At 56.9% G+C, this 19,602-nt stretch overlaps 1 protein-coding gene across 2 annotated transcripts in view; it reads right to left on the bottom strand.

Annotated features, from left to right (window-relative positions):
* Window positions 1–19,602, bottom strand: part of IFT140 (intraflagellar transport 140) — a 79,386-nt gene that overhangs the window by 45,493 nt on the left and 14,291 nt on the right. For both annotated transcript variants that reach the window (XM_058286696.2, XM_058286695.1), the window contains exons 10-14: window positions 12,278–12,481; window positions 11,977–12,049; window positions 10,906–10,997; window positions 7,016–7,143; window positions 525–642 (exon numbers count right to left, since the gene is read on the bottom strand). In XM_058286696.2, coding sequence (XP_058142679.1) covers window positions 525–642; window positions 7,016–7,143; window positions 10,906–10,997; window positions 11,977–12,049; window positions 12,278–12,481 — 615 coding nt within the window. The remainder of the gene's footprint in view (window positions 1–524; window positions 643–7,015; window positions 7,144–10,905; window positions 10,998–11,976; window positions 12,050–12,277; window positions 12,482–19,602) is intronic.

Genomic DNA, 19,602 nt, shown 5'->3' with positions numbered 1-19,602 from the left:
GAGCAAGGGAGGGAGGAAAGAATGCACGAGTGTGAGCAGGAGGAACAAATGAACGCACGAGAACGCACAAGTGAACGCATGAGTGTGAACAAGGGAACAAATGAATGCATGAAGTGAGCAGAGGAGGAACCAACGAAGCCCAGCGGCACCAGGAACTACCCCGGCTGAACCAGGTGAGCCTGCCCCCGTCACCTTCCTTCCGGGCCCTTCCGCGTGCCGCCCTCGGCGCCCGCTACCCCGCGGTCCCTCTAGTCCCCCCACAGGGCGCTGCGGGGTACGCACTCAGTGAGCTCAGCCGAGGAGGCGGCATGGGGGGGAGGCAGAAGAGAGGAGGGTGGGGACTCTTGAAGGAAGCAAGCAACTGGCTCTGACCCAACAAGCACCCCGTGGGGTGGGAGGAGATGGGGCGGGGGCGGGGCAGGCAGGGCCGCGGGAGGGCCAGTGCGCAGGAGCGCCGCGCAGCACGGCAGCGGGTTGGGGCTGGCCCCATGGGCCCACCTGGGCGCGGCGGCAGCGGGACTCACCTTGCTCAGGAGGAGGCTGATTTTGTTCCCGCTGGCGTTGCACTTCACGGACGCGATGGCGCCGGCGCCGGGCAGCAGCTGGCCCAGGTCCTTGCAGTCGCAGTGCACCTTGGCCTCCCTGTGGGGCAGAGCGTCAGTCCGGGCCGCGCTGGCTTTCGGCAGGGCCCCCCCCCCCCAGTTCCCAGGACAGACGGGGGCCCTGCGCCGCACGGAGAGAGGCTGTGAGCCAGCGCCAACAGGGAGCCTCGTTGCCTCCTCTGCGTCCCCTCCTGAGCTTGCTCCAGTTGTAAACAGATGCCCCCAGGCTGCCCCCGCTGGAAATCCAGACCAGCCCAAGGGGCAAGGCCCCCAGGGGCCCCGACCCTCCCCGCGCCCTGGAGGTGGCAGGCGTGTGCGGTGTCCACCCAGACACGCTCCCCTGGAGGACGTGCGCACAGCCCCGCTCCCCCCAGCCCAGGCCCTGGCAGCTCCCGGCCCGGGGCGTCCGTCGGCTCGAGGCAGCGGGACGCGGTCGGGCTGAGGGCCGTCCTCTGCCGGCCCCTGCTCTCCCCAGCGTCCTCGCAGCTGCCAGGACCAAGCAGGCCCCACTCACATGCCTCGCCTGCGCCCTGCTCCCGCCGACCTTGGCGGTGAGGGTCGGCCGTCCTGGAGGTCGCCTGGGGCCGCGGCGGGCTGGGGCTGGGGGGAAGGGCCCGGGCGAGGGTCCTGCCCCACGGGCCACCAGGGCGGGGGCCGTGGTGATGCCTCCCGGGCCGGGGTCGTTCTTGCCAGGCCTCTCCCCGAGGTGACTCCCACCCCTGCCTGCGCTGGACGCTCTGGAAGCAGGCGCCCTGCACAGCCCACGCCCGGGGGGCACGCTGCAGCTCCCGGGGGCGAGCGTCACGCACACCCGAGGGCTTCCTCGGCGGAGGGGGGCCGCGCCTGCCCCACTCGCTCGGGTCCCCGCTCGCCCCTCGGCTGGCTCAGCGCAGGCTGCAGGCCTTGGCTGTCTCTCCTGGACTTGGGGCCATGGCCCAGGACGGCTTCACTTGGAGGCTCGGCCGGCTCCAGCGCCGGCCCTGGGCCCCTGGCCGCTCCTCAGTGGGGTCTGGGGCGCCACCTCGCCTTTCAGCACCCCGGGGGGCTCCAGGCCCGCCTTGCCCAGAAGCTGCCGTTCCCCAGGGAGCCGCGGCTCTGCCTGCTGCGGGTGGCACAGGGAGCGGGCCCGGGGTGCTCGGCCGACGGCAGGAAGCAGGGCCGTGTGCCACGCTGCACCCCTGCACCCCCGCCAAGGCACCTGAACGCCCGCTGCTGCTTCCCACCTGGTCCTGACCACGGGCCGCTCGAGACCCCGCGCCGGCTAGCCGGGATCCCCGCGCCCTCCGCTGTCACTGGCTTCGGGGGCCACCCAGGGGCGGGGCGAGCTCAACGGAGGCTCGGCCTCTGCCCCTCCGCCCTCCGATGGCCCCCCTCCGCCCGCGGCCCCTGCAGGCAGCGGGCTGCTCGCGCATTTGCAGTGCAGTTCCACCCTCACAGTCTCCATCCGCCCCGGGAGCCCTTGCTCTCTTAATTTTTTTACATGTGCAGTTTGGGCCAGCGCATCACGTCCTGCATCGGTCAGGACAGTGTTGTCAGGAGAGCTTCAGCACTGGAAACGCCGCGAGCGTCCCACGTCCCACCCGCCCCTCCCCCTCGGACCCCGACAACCACGATATCTAAAGCATCGTGTAGGCAATGTACTGCCTCTTCCAGAACGGCATTCGTTGGGAACATAATAGTATATTGCATTTTCAAACTGTTTTTTTTTTTTAACTTAGCAATACGCATTTAAGATCCATCCGTGTCTTTTTGTGGCTTGAAAGCTCATTTCTTTTTATCACTGTATAATACTGTGTTGCATAGATGTGTCACAATTTGTTTACTGATTCACCCGCTGAAGGGCATCTTGGTGGCTTCCAGCTTTAGCAATGAAGAATAAAGTTGAAATAAACATTTGAATGCAGGTTTTTGTGTGAACATCACTTTTCAGGTCCGTTGGGTAAATGCCTAGGAGCATGACAGCTGGAGCACACAGTAAGCCTGTGCTCCGCTTTGCAAGAAACTGCCGGGCTGTCTTCCACAGCGGCTGGAGCAGCTTGCGTTCCCCGGGCAATCAGCGGGTGCTCCTGTTGCTCCACGCCCTTGTCAGCACTTGGTGTTGTCAGATTTTTGGATTTTAGCCTTTCTACTAGGGGTGCAGCGGGATCTCGTTGTCGTTTAGGTTTCCCACTCCCTCGGGCCAGCTGATGTTGAGCGCCTTTTCACGTGCTCACTGGCCGGCCGTACAGCTTCCTGGTGAGGTGTCTGTTCTGGCCTTTTGCCCACTTATTTGTCCATTTATTGGTCTTCTTATTGTTGAGTTTTAAGAGCTCTTTGCATATTTGAAATACAAGACCTTGCTCGGATATGTATTTTCCAAATACTCCCTCCCTGTCTGTGGCTTATCCTTTCATTCTCTTAATTATCTTTCACAGAAGCTTTTTATTTTAATAAAGTACAAATTATCCTTTTTTTTTCCTTTCATAGATTGTGCTTTTGGTGTTGTGTCTTGTCTTTTTTTCTTTTCCCTGTGAAAAGCTTTCCTGTTTACATTTGGTTTGGGACTTGCTAGAGGGCTACAAGATGGCAGTTTGAAAGATGCCTCCTGGCTGGAGGGGCTCAGGCAGGAGCCTGATGCTGGGGGGACAGAGCTCCCCCGCCATGGCCTCTGGGCTCCGGAGCCTCTGAGTCGTGCTTGAGGGTGAGCCCTTCAAAGACATGTTCGCCCACCGGGCCTGTGGGCTGGCTGGCCTGCGGAGGCTGGTCAGGTGGTCCCCTGTCTTCTCGATCAGTTTCACCTCCTCATCTAGGAAACGGTTCTCCAGGAAAGCACAGAGGGGGGCTCTGTGTTGGCAGATCCCAGGGCACGCAGACCCCAAAGGGCCTGGTTCTGGCTCTTCTCCGGGCCCAGGGCAGTTTCCGTGGGGTCCAGGGTATGACTCCACTCGACTCTGGAAGGCTTCTGCATGTCCTGGAAGAGGGCGCGGCCGCCGCGATGGTTTTGCATCTTCAAGAGATGCTCAGTGCCCTCGCACTTCTCCTTCGCCAACTTGCAGAAGCAGCAGTCCACACCCATCAGGGCTGCATCGTCGTGGTGGAAATAGTAGCCCAGAGAGAGGGAGGTGTAGGAGGCCTGTGGCTGCAGGGTGACCGGCGGTTCACGGCGGCCTCCATGTTGGCAGAATAATTCTGACAGCTCTGGGAGGACACGGTTGGTCGACAATGAGAAGCTAACCTCAAAAAGCGGTGTGAGCCTGTCCCGGAAGCGTGGGATGGCCGAGAAGTTGGTCCCGGAGGTTGCAACTGGAGAAGCAGTTGCAAAGGGGTCGATGCTGAGGAGCGTGGGAAAGAGTCCCCAGGTCTGCTCCGTTCAAACACTGCTGAAGCAAGAGACAGATCCGCGGGACCGCAGGGCGCACTATTTTTTTCTTTTATAGTCATGACTTTCTGGATCCTGTCTAAGAAAACTGCCTACCGCACAATAACATTCTACGTGGTTTTTAAAATATTTGTTTTATTTATTTATATCCCCTACCTTGTTGTTTTGTGCTCACTGTCTGCGCTCTGTGCTTGTTCGTTGTGTTCGTCTTCTTTTTAGGCACTGGGAACAGAACCCGGGACCTCTGTGTGGGAGGGAGGCGCCTAATCACTTGAGACACCTCTGCTTCCTGCTTGTTGTCTCTCATTGTGTTTCCTCACTGTGTCTCTTCCTTGCATCATCTCGCTGCATGCGTCAGCTCACTGGGCCAGCCCTTCATGTCAGCTTGCTGTCTTGCTCATCTTTTTTAGGAGGCACAGGGAACTAAACCAGGACCTCCTGTATGATAGGCAGGAACTCAACTAACTGCTTGAGCCACATCCACTTCCCAATATTCTCTTATTCTAGGAGCTTTATTGTGCAGAATTTAGGTTTACGTCTATGTTCCAATCCAAATTAATTGTGTGTGTATACTGTGAGGTAGGGCTCAGGGTTGTTTTCTTTTTAATAAAGACATCCAGGTGTCTTCACACATCTGTAGAAAAGGCTTCCCAGTAGATTGCTTTGAAAGCCTTTGTCAAAAGCCAAGCGGGAGGGAGCAGGTGCAGCTCAGTGGTTGAGTGCCTGCTTCCCACGTATGAGGTGCTGGATTAAAAAAAAAAATCAAGTGGCCGTGTAGTCTGGAGGTGTCCTGGGCTCTCTGTGCTGCTGTGCTGATGAACCCATCGCAGTTAGGGGGTGATGTCCTCCCTTCATTCCTTTCTTCCAAGGTATTTTGATTATTCTAGACTTTTTGCCTTTCCACATATATTTTAGAATCAATGTTTCAATTTCTCTAACAAAACAAACCTGAGACTTTTTAAGTATACAGATAAATTGGGGGAGAACTGATGCCTTATACATCTTGAGTTTTTCAAACTATTTATTCAGGTCTTCATTCATTTCCCTCTACAAAGTTTTGTACTTTCTAGTAGAGAGGTCTGTACATGTCTTCTGTTAATTCATCCCTAAGTATTTTGCATTTTTAAGTGCTACTGTGACTGCACTTGAGTTTTCTACTAAATATTCCAAATGTATGCTGCAAATGTATAAAAATAAAATTGATTTTTTTGTCTTACCTTGTCTCCACCTCCTTACTGAATTCTCTCATTAGTTCTAGAGTCATTTTCTTTGGAACATTCTTCATATACAATCATATTAACTGCGAATCACAACAGTTTTTCTTGCTTCTTAATCTTTATGCCCTTTTTCTTTTTTTTCCTGCATCATTTCACGGAGTTGGATGTTAAAAAGAAGTGGTGAGCAGGGATATCCTTGCTTTGTTTCCAACCTTAGGACAATAAAAATATTCAATATTTTTCACCATCAAACACATTTCAAATATGCTTTTTATCAGGTGGATGAACTTCCCTTTTATTTCTCTTTTGATAAGAACTTTAATCATGATGGCATCACTGTTTTCTGCATATTTTCTTTTTGTCCTTGAGCATAGCTGAATAGGAATTTAAAATTCCTGCCTGCTAACTGCAACTCCAGTGTCCACTGACTGAATCTGGGACAGGTTTTCCTGTTTCTTCACGTGCTTAGTAATTCTGAGTTGCATCACAGATGTGTGAAGAACACGTGTGGGTATTCTGGACTCCACCTTGCTTCTCTGGAGAGTGGTCTAATAGGAGGGGCATGGGGACATCTTCTCTGCTGTGGACAGGGCCTGAGCTCCCTGGTGTCTGTGCCACAGCCCTCGTGCCCTTCCTTTCTTCCACGCGTCCCCTCGCCTGGTCTCCTCTCTGAGCTGCTCTCCCGTGCCCCAGGTGCCTGTGTGTTAGGCTTCGCCCAGCAGTCACAGATGCTATCTTTGGGAGTGGAGGTCTGGCAGCAGCCGGTTTCCATTACCAGAAGCGAGTTTCAGTCTAGTGTTTTGTGTTTTTTTTTCCAAAAGATTTATTTCTCCCCCTACCCTCCACCTCGTTGTCTGCTCTCTGTATCCATTCGCTGTGTGTCCATCTGTGTCTGCTTGTCTTCTCTTTAGCCAGCATCAGGAACCGATCCTGGGACCTTCTGGAGGGGGAAAGAGGTGCTCAATCTTTTGGGCTACCTCAGCTCCCTGGTCTGCTGTGTCTCTTACTGTCTCTCCTCTGTGTCTCTTTTTTTGTTGCGTCATCTTGGTGCGTCAGCTTTCCACACAGGCCGGTATGCTGCGTGGGCCAGCACTCCTGTGTGGCCAGCTCACTGCACAGGCCAGCTTCCCTTCACCAGGGGACCCCAGGAATCGGAACTGGACCTCCCCTATGGTAGACAGGGGCCCAATTGCTTGAGCCATGTCTGCTTCCCAGTCTAGTGTTTTTAGTGTGCTTCTTTTACTGTGCTGAAATGAAATCGCAACATCTTTTCAGATATTTAGGAATCTATTGGTATCTAAGTGGTGTTTATCCTTTACCCATTTTTCTATTGGTGGAGGATGATTTTCCTATTAAGAAAGTCTTTACATATTAGAGATTGGCTTTGTTTTCCTGCGATAGGAAATATATTTTTTCCCAATTTGTTCTGTCTTCTGATTTGCTTATGCTGATTTCTGCCATTAGAAACTTTCTTGTGTTTACTTTTGCTTTATTTTCATAGAGTTGAATGTTTCTGTGTTCTGATGGTGGCTTATGAGTTTTGAGTCATAGTTAGAAAGGCCTTCTCCACTCTAGGGTGAGGAATTCTCCCGTTTTCTTCTAGAATTTTATGGTTTTGTTTTTTTTAATCAACGTGAGTCTAAAAGGGAAATGCCACTTCCCTGATGACCACGTGAAGACCATAAATTCAGCCTCAGACATAAGGTGTTCCAAAAACTCAAGTGGCACCTTCATGTTGAAACGAGGACACAGAGAACTACAGTTTCTCTTCCATTTTCTACCCCCTGCTTAGTTTTCATTTTAAAAACTGGTTACAGTGATCTGGAGAGAAAACGTACCTTCGGGAAAGATCGAAGCTTTTGAAGTGCGCCGCGTCGGTCCCCACCACCAGGAAGCTCCCGCAGACATCCAGGAAGCAGGGGCTCCCCTCAGGCTCCGAGAACAGGAGGAGCTGCTTGACCGTGCCCTGGAGAGAGGGGGGAGCCTGGGGCAGCGGCTTCGGCAGCGCTGCCCTTGCAGCGACCCTCACCCTCCCCTGTCTGCTCCTTTACCCGTCGGTGACTATTTCCTGACGGCCCAGGGTGCCCCCAGCACTCTGCCAGGCTCTCACTCCGCAAGGGGAAGACGGGGCCAGCTCTGGGGCCCTCGGGCTTATGCTCTGGTGGGGAGCAGATGACAGCGAAGTAACCAACAAGTGCTTTCCATGCATGGTGGGCACTTGGTGGGCACTCGGTGGGTACTCGGTGGGTCCAGAGGCCCCGCCTGGCGAGGGCATTGCCCTGCCAGTGTCAGGACACGGGCTCCCCTGGGTTGGAGGCGGGTGAGGGAGGGCCACGCGCTGGGCGCTGGGTCCACCTGTGCAAGGACACGGGTCTGCACATGCGCATGTGATCCACCCGCCTGCCTGCCCTTAGAATGTGTGGAAACGAAGGAACCGAGGGAAGATGCCATGCCCGAGGTGCCGGGGCTGCCAGGCAGGAGGGGGCTTCTCCAGTCACTGTCCCCCGTGAGCCCACCCCCGCCCTCACAGGCCTGCCCAGACCTGGTCCTCGGCCTGTCGCTGGCCAGACCCCGGGCCCCGCACCGAGAGCTCCTGGCTCACCTCTCGACACCGCGCTGGGGCTGGGCCGGGGAGCAGCTGCAGGGTGGGGGGCTCCCCGAGGGGCCCAGGCGGGGCAGCGTGCCAGGGTGGAGGCCGGGAGCAGGTGCGGGGCAGGTGGTGAGCTCGAGGGCCGCTGCAGGCCACGGCCGCTCCCCCTGCAGGCCCGCAGCCCCCACACCTGCCCCCTGGGGCACGGCGCCCGCCCGCCGCAGCGAGGAGGGGGCTTTCCTCTGGGGCCGGAAGGCCGCGGGCTCAGCCTCCACCAGCCTTGCCTTTGTGCGCGCCAGCGGACGGGCGGGCACTGTAGAAAGAGGGCCGACAGGGCCGGGCCGACGCAGCCGCTTGGGGGGCACTGTGCGCGGGCAGGGGGCTGGCAGAAGAGGCTGGAGTGGCTCCTCTTCCCCAGCCTCGAGGCCTCTGGCTTGGCTCGCTGGTACCGGGGCCCCCCAAGGGGTAGATGGGCCAGCCCCGTGCCGGGCCGGTGGCGGCTCTGAGGCGCTGCCCCAGTCCTGGGCGTGGTGGGGCCGAGTCAAGGAAACGCAGCCTCCGATGCCACAAGAGGCGCCCGGCCTCAGGGTGGGGGGTCCCAGGCCCTACTGAGAGGGGAGCGGCGCATCCCCAGTGCACAGTAGGGTGCCTGCACGCCAGACGTCAAGGGCGCGGAGTCAACCTAACACTGACGGTCAGTGATTTCTGACGGCGCCAAGGCCTCTCCCCTGGGAAGGGGCAGCCTCTTCAACCAGCGGCGCTGCGAGAGCTGGTGTGCATGTGCTGAATGCGGGCCCTGCCTCGCTGCCCTGCGCCGAGTCCCCGGGCGGACGAGCTGGCGCTCTAACACCCCGGGGGACCCAGGGAGACACCTGCCACGCCCTGTGCTGGTGGTGGTTCCTTAGACTTGACACCCGAAGCCCAAGCAACAAAAGGGAAATGAGGCCCAGGGGCCTCCTCAGAACTAACAGCTTTGGGGTATCAGAGGACTTCATCATGAAAGTAAGAAGCTACGGGATGGAAAAAAGTATTTGGAAACTATATCCTAAAAGGCTTTCATATGCGGGAATTTATAAAGAAATATATAAAGAAAGCCTACAATCCAACAACAAAAAGATAAATGACCCAATTGGAAAATGGGCAAAAGACGTGAAGACACAATTCTCCAAAGAAGATACACAAATGGCCAGAGAGCACACGGAAAGAGGCTCGATGTCACTAGCTAGCAGGGAAATGCAAATCAAAACCACAATGAGATGCCACTTCACATCCACTACACTGGCTGCTACTTAAAAAGAAAAAACAAACCCAGAAAATCATAGCATCAGAGAAGATGCAGAGAAAGAGAAACACTCATCCGCTGCTGGTGAGAATGTAAAATGGTACAGCCGCAGTGGAAGACAGCTTGGCAGTTCCTCGGAAGGATGAGTGTAGAATTACCACAAGACCCGGCAATCCCACTGCTAAGTACACACCCGAGAGGTGGAAGCAGGGTATCTGCACACCGATGCTCATCGTGGCATTATTCACAATTGCCTAGAGATGGAAGCAACCCAAGTGTCCGTCAACCAAGGCAGGACAAACAAAGTGTGGTGTGTACACACGGGGGAACATTACTCCACTGTAAACAGGAAGGAAGTCCTGACACCTGTGGCCGCACGGACGAACCTCGCGGACACCGTGGTGAGGGAAAGGAGCCAGGCACGGGAGGACAGCTGTAGTACGGCACAGGTGATGTGAAATAATGAGAAAAGCAAGTTCACAGAGTCAGAAACCGAGTGTAGACGCTGGGGTGGGGCCGGGGTGGGAGCGCGTGTTAACTTGCACAGTTTCTATTTGGGTATTTGGGGCACAGAGAAGTTGTGGTGGGTGGTGGCGACGGCAGCACAACGTGAACGGAGATCGCAGCACGGGAGCACAGGTGCGAAGGTGGTTAAAAGGGGAAATGTTAGGTCGTCTATATGTCACTAGAGTAAAATTTTTTACAAATCACAGGACTGGGCTACGCCCTAATGGAAACGGTGGTCTGTGGTTAACCATACAGCTATGAAAACGTTCTCTCCCGAATCGTAACAGATCCCCACACTGATGCAAGCTTAGGAACAGGGTGGTTATGGGAACTCTATTTTCCGCATGATTTTTCTATAAAGCTGTGACTTCTCTAATTAAGAAAAAACAAAAGGCCCCGCTGGTCGCGGCAGCCCCGAGCTTCTCAGTGGCCGCTGGCTGCCCCCGTCTCCCATGACCCTGACTCAGGACTTGGCTCCCAGCACACGGGCCCCCAACCCTGCAGCTTTCTTCTCGGACCCCCAGCAGACACGGGTCCTGGGAAAGCGGGGCTGCCCCGGGGGGCCCTCGGCTGGCCCCCCGCACCTGGAGCTGCATGGAGGAGGCTGCCCTTGGGCTGTGGGTGTGCCCCTGTCTGCAGAAAGGGCCACAGCTGTGACTGGCAGGTGTCCTTGGAGGAGAAGAGGAAGGAGAAGAGGACGAGCAGACCGGCCTGGGAACCGGCCTCAGAGCCACGCAGGCCGCGGGAGGCTACGGAGCTGGGAGCGCCCCGAGGACCCCCTGGCCCCAGACTTTTGGCGTCCAGAGCCGTGAGGGAACATGCCCGTGTGGCCCTCACTGCCGCATTAAGCAGCCGTGGCAGCCTCGCTCATGGGGTGGCCCCTGGCTCCGGCGGGCCTGTGGGGTTTGGGGAGAGCAGTGGGCATGGGGGGCAGCACGATGGCGACCTTGAGGGGCGCGTGTTCCGTCCCGGCCTCCACCCTCAGGTGTGGTGGGGATGACCCCTGCCCCTCACCGCCCGGGCACGCCAACGGCCCTTGCCTTGTGACCTCACGGGACCTGCGGTGGGGAAGGACGTGGGGGTGTCGCCATGGGCACTGACCACGGCCGCCAGAGAAGCTGGGATCTGAGAAAGCGAGGCCTGCCGCCGCTCGAGCGCGACCGCCGTGGAAGCGGGGGCAGCAGCTCGCCCTCTTCGCCCGGGGCTGCCCCAGACCCCGTGTTTGCAGCTGGAGGGGGTCAGGCCTGGCGGGTGAGGGCAGCCACGGGCTCCGCTCCGCCCCGAGGCAGCGCCCTAAAGCCAGCTCCCGCACCAAGCGCCCTGGCCCATGAGCCCCGGAGCCGCCGTACCTGCCAGGTGCGGACTTGGACACGGTTTGGCTCCACGGTGTAGACGCTGTCTTCGTGCATTGCCAGCACCGGAGACTCGCACAGGAAGGCGCCTGGAAGGACAGGAAGCCCTGGCGGCTGCAGGCCTCGCCCACGGCATGGGGTGTCAGCGCCGCACCTGCTCCCGGGGCCTTCCTCAAACAGCGAGCATCGCGGGTGAGGCAGGTGCGGCTCCGGGGCCGGGTACGCCCCGGGCCATGCGGCAGGGGTGTGCGTGGGCAGGCACGGTCTATCTGTGGGTGGCCTCGAGGACGCCTCGGAGCAGCAGCTGTCCCCACACTGGCTCTGTTGGTCCCGCCAGGGGCTAAGGATGAGGCCGACGCGGCTTCACAGGAGAGGGAGGAAGCACGTGTGGGAAGCTCGTACATGTGGAGTGTGCAAGGTCAAAGCCAAGCTTGGGCGGCAGCGCCCAGGGCAGACAGCCGGGGCGTGGGAGAGCCAGACGCGCTGGGCCCAGCGGGAAAGCACCCCAGGGGTGTTTGGGCCAACGAGTCGGGGCTGCCGTGGCCATGGGAGCCACAGGTCCCCTGGGCAAGCACGCAGCGGTCAGGACGGGCCCAGCGGAGGCCCAGGCCGGCCGGGGCCACCAGAAGCCAGAGGAGGTGGGCACAGAGGCTCTCAGGGCACCGGGGCAGCCCTGCCAACCCCTCACTGTGGCTTTGGCCACCCGCTTGTGGCTGTTGGCTGAGGCAGCCGCAAGACACTGACCAGGTCGCGCACTGGCCCACGGAGGGCAGAGGTGGCCGGCAGAGTCGGGGGGCCCCAAGGAGCCCCCGGGGCATGGGCAGTCACCAGAGGCGGCCATGGGGGATGGCAGTGATCCGGAGCAGGGTGGCACGGTGCCCCCAGAGGAACGCCGTGAGCTGGGGCGCCAGCTCCTGCAGCCTCGGTGTGTGCCCCTTCTGGCTGCCCGGTTGCTTCGCCACGGGGCGTCCAGAAGGCGCTGAGTCGGGGCTGCGGTGCGAGCCCCCTGGCCCCCGCCCGCCACCAGAGCCCCAGCGAGGCGTGCTCGGCCTCTCAGGTGTCTCCTACCTGCGTTTCGCAGCGTGGCCCCAGAAGGCTCAAAGATCGCCACCTGTTTTCCGTTCCACACGGCCACGGCATCCTGCAGAGAGCAACGGGAAGTGGAGAGCAACCGGCCGGCAGACGTGGGGTGTGCGTGCGGCCGCCGCGCCGCGCTCCCAAGCCCTTCCTTCTCACCCTTCACACATTCCTAAATATCACACGTGGTCCCTCCGAGGACAGCGGGGACCCGGCGGGCCGCGCTGCGTCCAGCGGAGGAGGGGCCCGCACCTGCGGGGGCTGGGCCGCCACGCAGCCGCCAGGGCCTCACCTTGGTGGCGAACACGCCGCTGACGTGCATGTCGGCGTGCAGGCTGCAGGTGGTGCCGCTGGGCAGGAAGGCCACGTGCAGCGTGCTCGGGGACACCTGCACGGCCGCCGTCTGCTGGTGGAAGTGCGCCGACAGCGCCTGCTCGCTCAGGATGGCCACGGAGCTGACGCTGTTCACCGCCAGGAGGTGCTTCCGGGAGCCCCACTGGGGAGGCGGCGGGTCCACGGGGCCGAGGGGAGAGAGGGAGACCTCAGGGCGGTGGTCCCCGGCTGCACCCAGGCCCCGCCCTGCCTCCTGGGCACAGAGGCCCAGCGCCCGCCTCGCGGGAGGGTTCGTGGCAAGTCTGGTAATTGTCAACGCTCGGGGTCGCGGGGTCTGCCCTGACGGGGGTGTCTGGGACCCCACTGCAGGCGTTAGCCCTCGGAGACACATCCCACGTGGCCAAGTGCCACCTCGCAGACACGCACTGCTTCGTGCCTGCCTTCTGGGTTCTCTGAGACTTTCTTGTGACTCCTGAACGCACAGAGGCCTAACACCCCCAGCCTCCGGCCTCAGCGCCCAACAACCTCGACGCCCTCGCCCCGCAGCGCCACGTTACCGCGCAGCACAGGCGCCAGCGCTGACACCGAGCCGGCCTGCGCTGGGTGTCGGGGGTCGCTTGGTGCTCAGGCCCCTGTGCGTGCCGGACACGCCCAGCAGCCCAGGCGGGGGTTGGTGGTGTTGGTCCACTTCAAAGGCGAGCAGACTCAGGCTTAATCGGACACCCCTGGACAGACAGTCAGCCGCCAGCGCTCCCAGCTCAGGTCTCCCTATAAGTCCCTCATTCCTTTCGGTGCCACCAGAGTGTAACTGTTTTGGGACAAAAGTGCCAACGGCTGCTGACGCGAGGTGATGAAGTGTGTTAACGGGACAGGCGCGGGGTCCCCCAGCAGCCCCGTCCACTACAGGGGAACGAGAGGCGCTTGGCCCTAGCGGGCACCCTTGGGCGAGTGCTCGAGGCGACATTCTCAGAATGGGGCAGACGATGGGCACCGGCTCGGGCGAGGCGCGGAGCTGGGCGGAGCCTCACTCCCGCCGCTTCCTGCCAGCACGCACGGCCTGCCCGGATGACGCGCCCGAGTGTGGGGCAGGCTGCAAAGCAGAAGGTGCGCGATCGGCAGCCGTGCCAAGGTCACGCGGGACGGGGAAGACGGAGCAACCTGTTTCCGTCACAGGAGGCCCACCAAAGCCATCGAGCGGCGCCCAGGCAGCGAGGGACAAGCCTGTGGGAAAGCAACCCCGCCCTCAGGCCAGAGCGGGCCTCGCGAAAATCCCCCAACAGATGTGGGACGCTGACGTTAGAGGGTCTGGCGCTGTACGAGGGGCTCCTCTGCACTAGTTTGGCAACTTTTCTTTGAGTCTGAAATGATTTCACTTCAAAACTCTTTTCCTAGGGATATATAAATGCGGTCATTTTATAACTGTGAGAGCGCAAGCAACGCGCTGCCCTTCCTCTCCTGACTCCACTTAACGCCCACAGAGGCAAGTGTGTCCATGGCTGGACTCCACGTACATCTCACTCCTCTTCTCAAAGTTTAGCTCTTGAATTGGTAACACAAGCGCACGGCACACGATTGGGACGCAGAGGCTGCGCGGGAAGGCGGCGCACCTATGCCCGGCACCGTGGCTCCTCCCTCGGGCCCACTGCCCCCTCCGGCGCGCTCCTTGCAGTGCCCTGCCACGGGCCAGGTGGTCACTTCTCTAAGTGAGCCCTTGTGAGCGGGCGCCGGAGCTGCCTCCAGCCCGGGACAGACGCGCTGCGAGGGGCCTGGGGGTGGGCCTGCGCAGGGGGTTCTCTCCGCTGAATCTCCACAAATGGGACTGCTGGAGGGAAGGGGACATGTCCAAAGCCATGACACATGCGCTCACCATCCTGCACCAAGCGGTTGGCACTGGAGCCTGTCCCGCCAGGCTAAACGGTGACGCCTCTTCCTTTAATTTAGATTTCAAAAATGGTAAGGCTGAACCCCGTTTTCATATCTGTTCTTGGACATTTGAATTTCTGAAACACCGTCACGTTTTCCTGCTGCTCTATGCATCTGGTTCATGTGAATTCCTGGAAGTTTCTGACTGACGACGGGTAGCGTCTTTCCTCGCTCTGCTCCCCGCTCACTGGTCCTCGCCGGCCTCGTCGTCGCTTGCCGCCCAGGCGCCCTGTGCTCCTGGGCCGGGCCTGGCGTCCTGGCACCGCAAGGCACCTCTTCTCTGTGTTCTGTTCAGAAAGGTCATGTCCGCCCCGAGAAGCCGAGAACACTCCTCCTTACTGCTACAACTTTTATGTTTCACTCTTTGTTTAGGTCTTTAATTCTTCCAGTTTACTTTTCTGAGCAGGACGTAGGACGCTCGTAGTTTTTTAATAAATGGAAAGCCACTTTACACAACGTATTAAATTATCCAGCTTTCCTCTGACAACATGAAATGCCACTTTCATGATTTCATTTTATATATAAAAATGTACCCAGTCTGTCTCTGGACTGTCTACCCCATGCCACTGAGCCCCTTCCCTTCCGAATAAGCCACTGCTTTATCCGCTGTGGCCGCCAGGCTCGTTCCCCACGATGGAGCAAGTGGCCCTGGTTTTCACTCTTTGTCAGATTTCTTTTTTTGGCCATTTGATCTCCCAGATGAGCTTTAAAATTAATTTCTCAAATTCTCCAGGAAAAAAGTGAAATCATTCCTTTCACTGGCTGTGCATTTATGTGGATTTTCCAGGCCTGGGGCTCCTCCCCGAGGGTCACCGCCCTATCCTATGGACTCATTTAACACGGCATTTCTTCCGTCACCTCTGAGAGTGCAAGTGAGCTTCTTATGTTTATAAGCTATTCTTAAGTAAATTGCCTGTGCTCTCCTTCATCAATTTATCCATTGAGTCCCTTATTTTTCCTGGAATTTGAGTTTTCTTCATGTCCTTTAAAATCTCGTTAAAAGGTGCACCATCAATTAAAAATTATAGGTTTTGTATAGAGAGCTCTCTCTCCCCTAAAAGTAAAAAAAATAAAAAATTAAAAGCAGACATGAAAAAAGGAGCCATTGCCTGCACAAGCTCCATGCCAACTTGAGGGTTAACTGAGGAAAAACCCGCACTGGGGGTTGAGAAAATAGGGTGCTTTTGAGACCAAGCACTTACATGCTTTAAAGTGACTATTTACCCAGTCCACTTCCTTTCCTTTTATCATTTGTTTTTGCCCAGTTTTAAATAAACGTTTGCGTACTCCAGTTTCAGACTCACCAAGTTCTACTTTCTCTACAGACCTGCTAACGTTCTGTGCGCTTTTTTGCCGGTTTTCTGCTGATTTTGAGTAGTTAACCCCTCACTCGCCTGGAGACTGCTGGCCCTGTCTGGGGCGAGGCTCTGAGGAGGGAGCAGCGGAGCGGAGCCCGGGAGGCTGGGTGGCCCCGAGCGCCTTCCTCCGGGCTTCTCCTTCCGGCTGCCGCACAGGCTCGAGGAAGTCGCGCCTGAGAAGCCGTTAGCGGGAGCGCCGGAGAGGACCCTGGGCGGCTGCGCCGGGACCCGCAGCGCGCTCTCCAGGCAAAGGTGATCCGAGGAGCCACTCGCTTCAAGTCTTTGGGCCCCGGGCACGGGGCAGGCGGAGGCCTGTGTGTGCGGGCAGCCCGCGACTCTCTCGGAGAAGAGCGAGTCCGTGGCCTGAGCCAGCTCGGCGCAGGAAGCTGCACCCGGGGCGGGGAGGCCGTGAGGATGGGGCGCCCTCCTCTCCCGCGGCGCTGGGGCTGGCAGACGCTCAATTCCAGGCATGGCCCGACTCGGCCACCAGCTAGAGAGTCCGCACCGGCGAGACCAGGGGTCACTGCCCCACCTGTGCCTGTGCACAAAGCAGGGGTGTCACGCGAGAGAAGCGGGCCGCTGCCCCCACCCCCGCTACTGGGGCAGTGGTTCAGTGATGTTTTCCCTGGGAAGACACAGCCTGTAAGCACAGAGAGCTCTGACGCTCCCGTAAAGGAAGTGACTATTTAAAACAAAGTGTGAGGAAGGTCCAGCCCGAGGATGCTCCTGAGAACAAAGGAGATGTGGGGGTGAGCAATTAGAAAGGCTGGGAGCTGCAGGAGAGGAGCAGGCCACCCCGGGCTAGCGAGGGGACCAGAGAGCTCCAGGATGGGGACGGCCAGGCCTCCTGGGTCAGGGCGAACCTCAAAGACTGCCTCAGAAACCACCCTGCTGGGAGCAGATGTGGCCCAAGCAGTTGGGCACCCGCCTACCACATGAGAATTCCCAGGTTCAGTTCCCGGGGCCTCCTCAAGACCAGCAGATGCCACAACCAGCAGATGCCGCAACTGCTGCAACGGGCAGATGCTGCAACCAGCGAGACGCCGCTACCGGCAGACAATGCAACCAGCAGGGAGTGGAAGTGGCTCGAGTGGCTGGGCACTCGCCTCCCACAGGGGAGGTCCTGGGTTTGGTTCCTGATGCCTCGCAAAGAAGACGAGCAGACAACGAGCAGACAGGTGAGGGAGCCATTTCAGGGGGTGGGGCTACAAAAATAATAAACAAAAAATACTTAAAAAGACCCTGGCAAGGGAAGCCCAAACTTAACGGGACCAGACCACGCCCAGGGCGCCGCTGAAAGAGTGGAGCTTGACAACTGGGTGGGCTGCCGACAGAGGCAGAAAGTTTCACAAAAGGATCAGGGGACAAGGCAGTCCACGGGAGCCCTGCGCAGCCCGCGGCCGTCCCAGAGTGCCCCGGTGCACACCTGAGGCCGAGCCCTCCAGGAGCAACAGGACGAGAGCGTCACCCGCAGGGGACATGGACGTCACTGTAGGGGTCCAGCCGGTCAATAAAGAACGACGACGGGAAGCTCCAGCGGTGACGGAGGGAGGGGTCAGCGTCCACAGCCAGTACGATGTGTTATCTGAGAGATCCACTTTCCACACAAAAGTAAGAGCTATGCAAAGAGCCTGGAGAGCACGACGCCCACGGGAAAGAGCGGGCCTGCCACTCCCGGGAGCTCAGCTGTCGGACTTGGAGAAGGGCCTGCGAAGCAGCCGCTGCAAATACGCTCAAAGCCCCAAGGAAGCCGTGCTTATGGAAAGGAAGCTGTGAAAAAGGAGAACGTGGGAAGTGGATTTGGCTCAACGGATAGAGCGTCCACCTACCACCTGGGAGGTCCAGGGTTCAAACCCAGGGCCTCCTGACCCGTGTGGAGCTGGCCCACGAGCAGTGCTGATGCGCACAAGGAGTGCCCTGCCATGCAGGGGTGTCCCCCGCATAGGGGAGCCCCACGTGCAAGGAACGCACCCCATAAGGAGAGCTGCCCAGCGCGAATAAAGTGTAGCCTGCCCAGGAGTGGCACTGCACACACAGAGAGCTGACGCAGCAAGAAGATGCAACAAAAAGAGAGACAAATTCCCAGTGCTGCTGACAAGAACACAAGCGGACACAGGAGAACACGCAGCAAATGGACACAGAGAGCAGACAACTGGCAGGCGGGGGAATAAATAAAAAAATTAATTTAAAAAAAGGAGAATGTGCTGACAGTACCTCATCAGAAAAAGAAGATCAATAAAATCACGGAGATTATAGAAGAACCTAACATCCAGGTGGAGTGACCGCAGAAGCCTGCGCCAAAGCTTATCCGCAAGTGCCCATGGCAGCCCTCACCCCGCCAAGCCCACCTACCCCGAGGAGGGGACAAACGGAGAGCGGTCTACACATACGACGGAATACCATTTGGCGATTACAAAAACGAAGTGCCGATACGCCTTGAAAACGTGACGTGTGTGGCGCAGAAAGGAGGAACGAGGAGCCTGCTGTATGATCCCGTCCACTGAGGCATGCGGGGGAGGCAAGGCCATCGAGACCCAAGGCGGGTCATGGTGGCCAGGCCTGCAGGGACGGAGCCCCGGAGGGGACAGCCCCCAGGCGAAAGGCCTACTTTTAGGGTCGTAAAGTCATCCTAGAATTGACTGTGGGCAGGTCACATGACACTGTGAATACTAAAAACACTGGATTATGTAGTATATGGATGAGGTCTCAAAAAGTGGTTTCTAAAAAAGAACCAAATATACATTCTGGGGTTGTAAACTACAATATTTGAAAGGACAAATTCACTGAAGCAGCCAACAGTAGATCTGAACTGGCAAAAGAAAAAATCAGCAAACCTGAAAATAGATTAGTAGAGAGTATACAATCTGAAGGGACCAACTAAAACACTATTAGAAATAATGAGTTCAGCCAAGTTGCAGGGTACTGGATCAACATACAAAGATCATATGTGTCTCTATATACTAGCAATGAACAATCTGAAAAGGAAATTAAGAAAACAATTCCATTTATAATATATCAAAAAGAATAAAATATTTCCTAATAAACTTAACAAAAGGGTGCAAAATGTATGCTCTCAAAACTACAAAGCATTATTCAAAGAAGTTAAAGAAAAGCTAACAAATGGAAAGACTTCCCAAGATCATTGCTAAGAAGACTTAATATTGTCAAGCTGGAATCTTCCCCAAATTGACCTACAGAGCCAGCCCATTCCCAATCAAAATCCCAGATGATTACTTTGCAGATATTGAGCCCCAAATTCGTGTGGAAATGCCAGGGTCTCCAAATGGTCAAAACAGTCTTAGAAAGAGGAATAAAACTGGATTCGCACTTCTTGGTTTCAAACCTTATCACGAGGTTTGATCAAGACCGTGTGGTACTAGCATCAGGGTAGATAAATAGGTCAACACAACGGAATCGAGAGTCTAGAAATAAACCTTTATATTCACTGTTAATTAATTTTTAGAAAAGAGGCCAAGATGATTCAATGGGGGAAAGAGTGGTTTTTTCAACAAATGGTGCTGGGACAACTGGATATCCATGTGCAAAAGATCAAGTTAAACCCCTACCTCACACCATATTCAAGAATAAACTCAAAGTAGCTCAGAGACCTAAATGAGGCAAAAGACTAAAATCATAAAATTCTGAAAAGAAAGCATAGGTGTAAATTTTTGTTACTTTGGACCAGGCAGTGGATTCTTAATATCACAGCACAAGAACAAGCAATGAAAGAAAAGAAATAAATTGATTACCCCAAAATTAAAAACTTTTGTGTTTCAATGGACACCATCAAGAAAGTGAAAAGACAACCCACAGAATGGGAGAAAATATTTGCAAGTCATATATCTGATAAGGGACTTGTATCTAGAATATAAAAAGAATTCTTATGGCTCAATAATAAAAAGACAATAACCTGGTTTAAAAATGTGCCAAGGAGCTGAACAGACATTTCTCTAAAGAAGATTCATGAAGGGCCCATGAGCACATGGAAAGGTGTGCAGCCTCA

The sequence above is a fragment of the Dasypus novemcinctus genome, chromosome 23, assembly GCF_030445035.2.
Source record: "Dasypus novemcinctus isolate mDasNov1 chromosome 23, mDasNov1.1.hap2, whole genome shotgun sequence".
Classification (NCBI taxonomy): domain Eukaryota; kingdom Metazoa; phylum Chordata; class Mammalia; order Cingulata; family Dasypodidae; genus Dasypus; species Dasypus novemcinctus.
The sequence above is the reverse complement of the archived record's forward strand: the minus strand, read 5'-3'. Positions and strand labels throughout refer to the sequence as shown.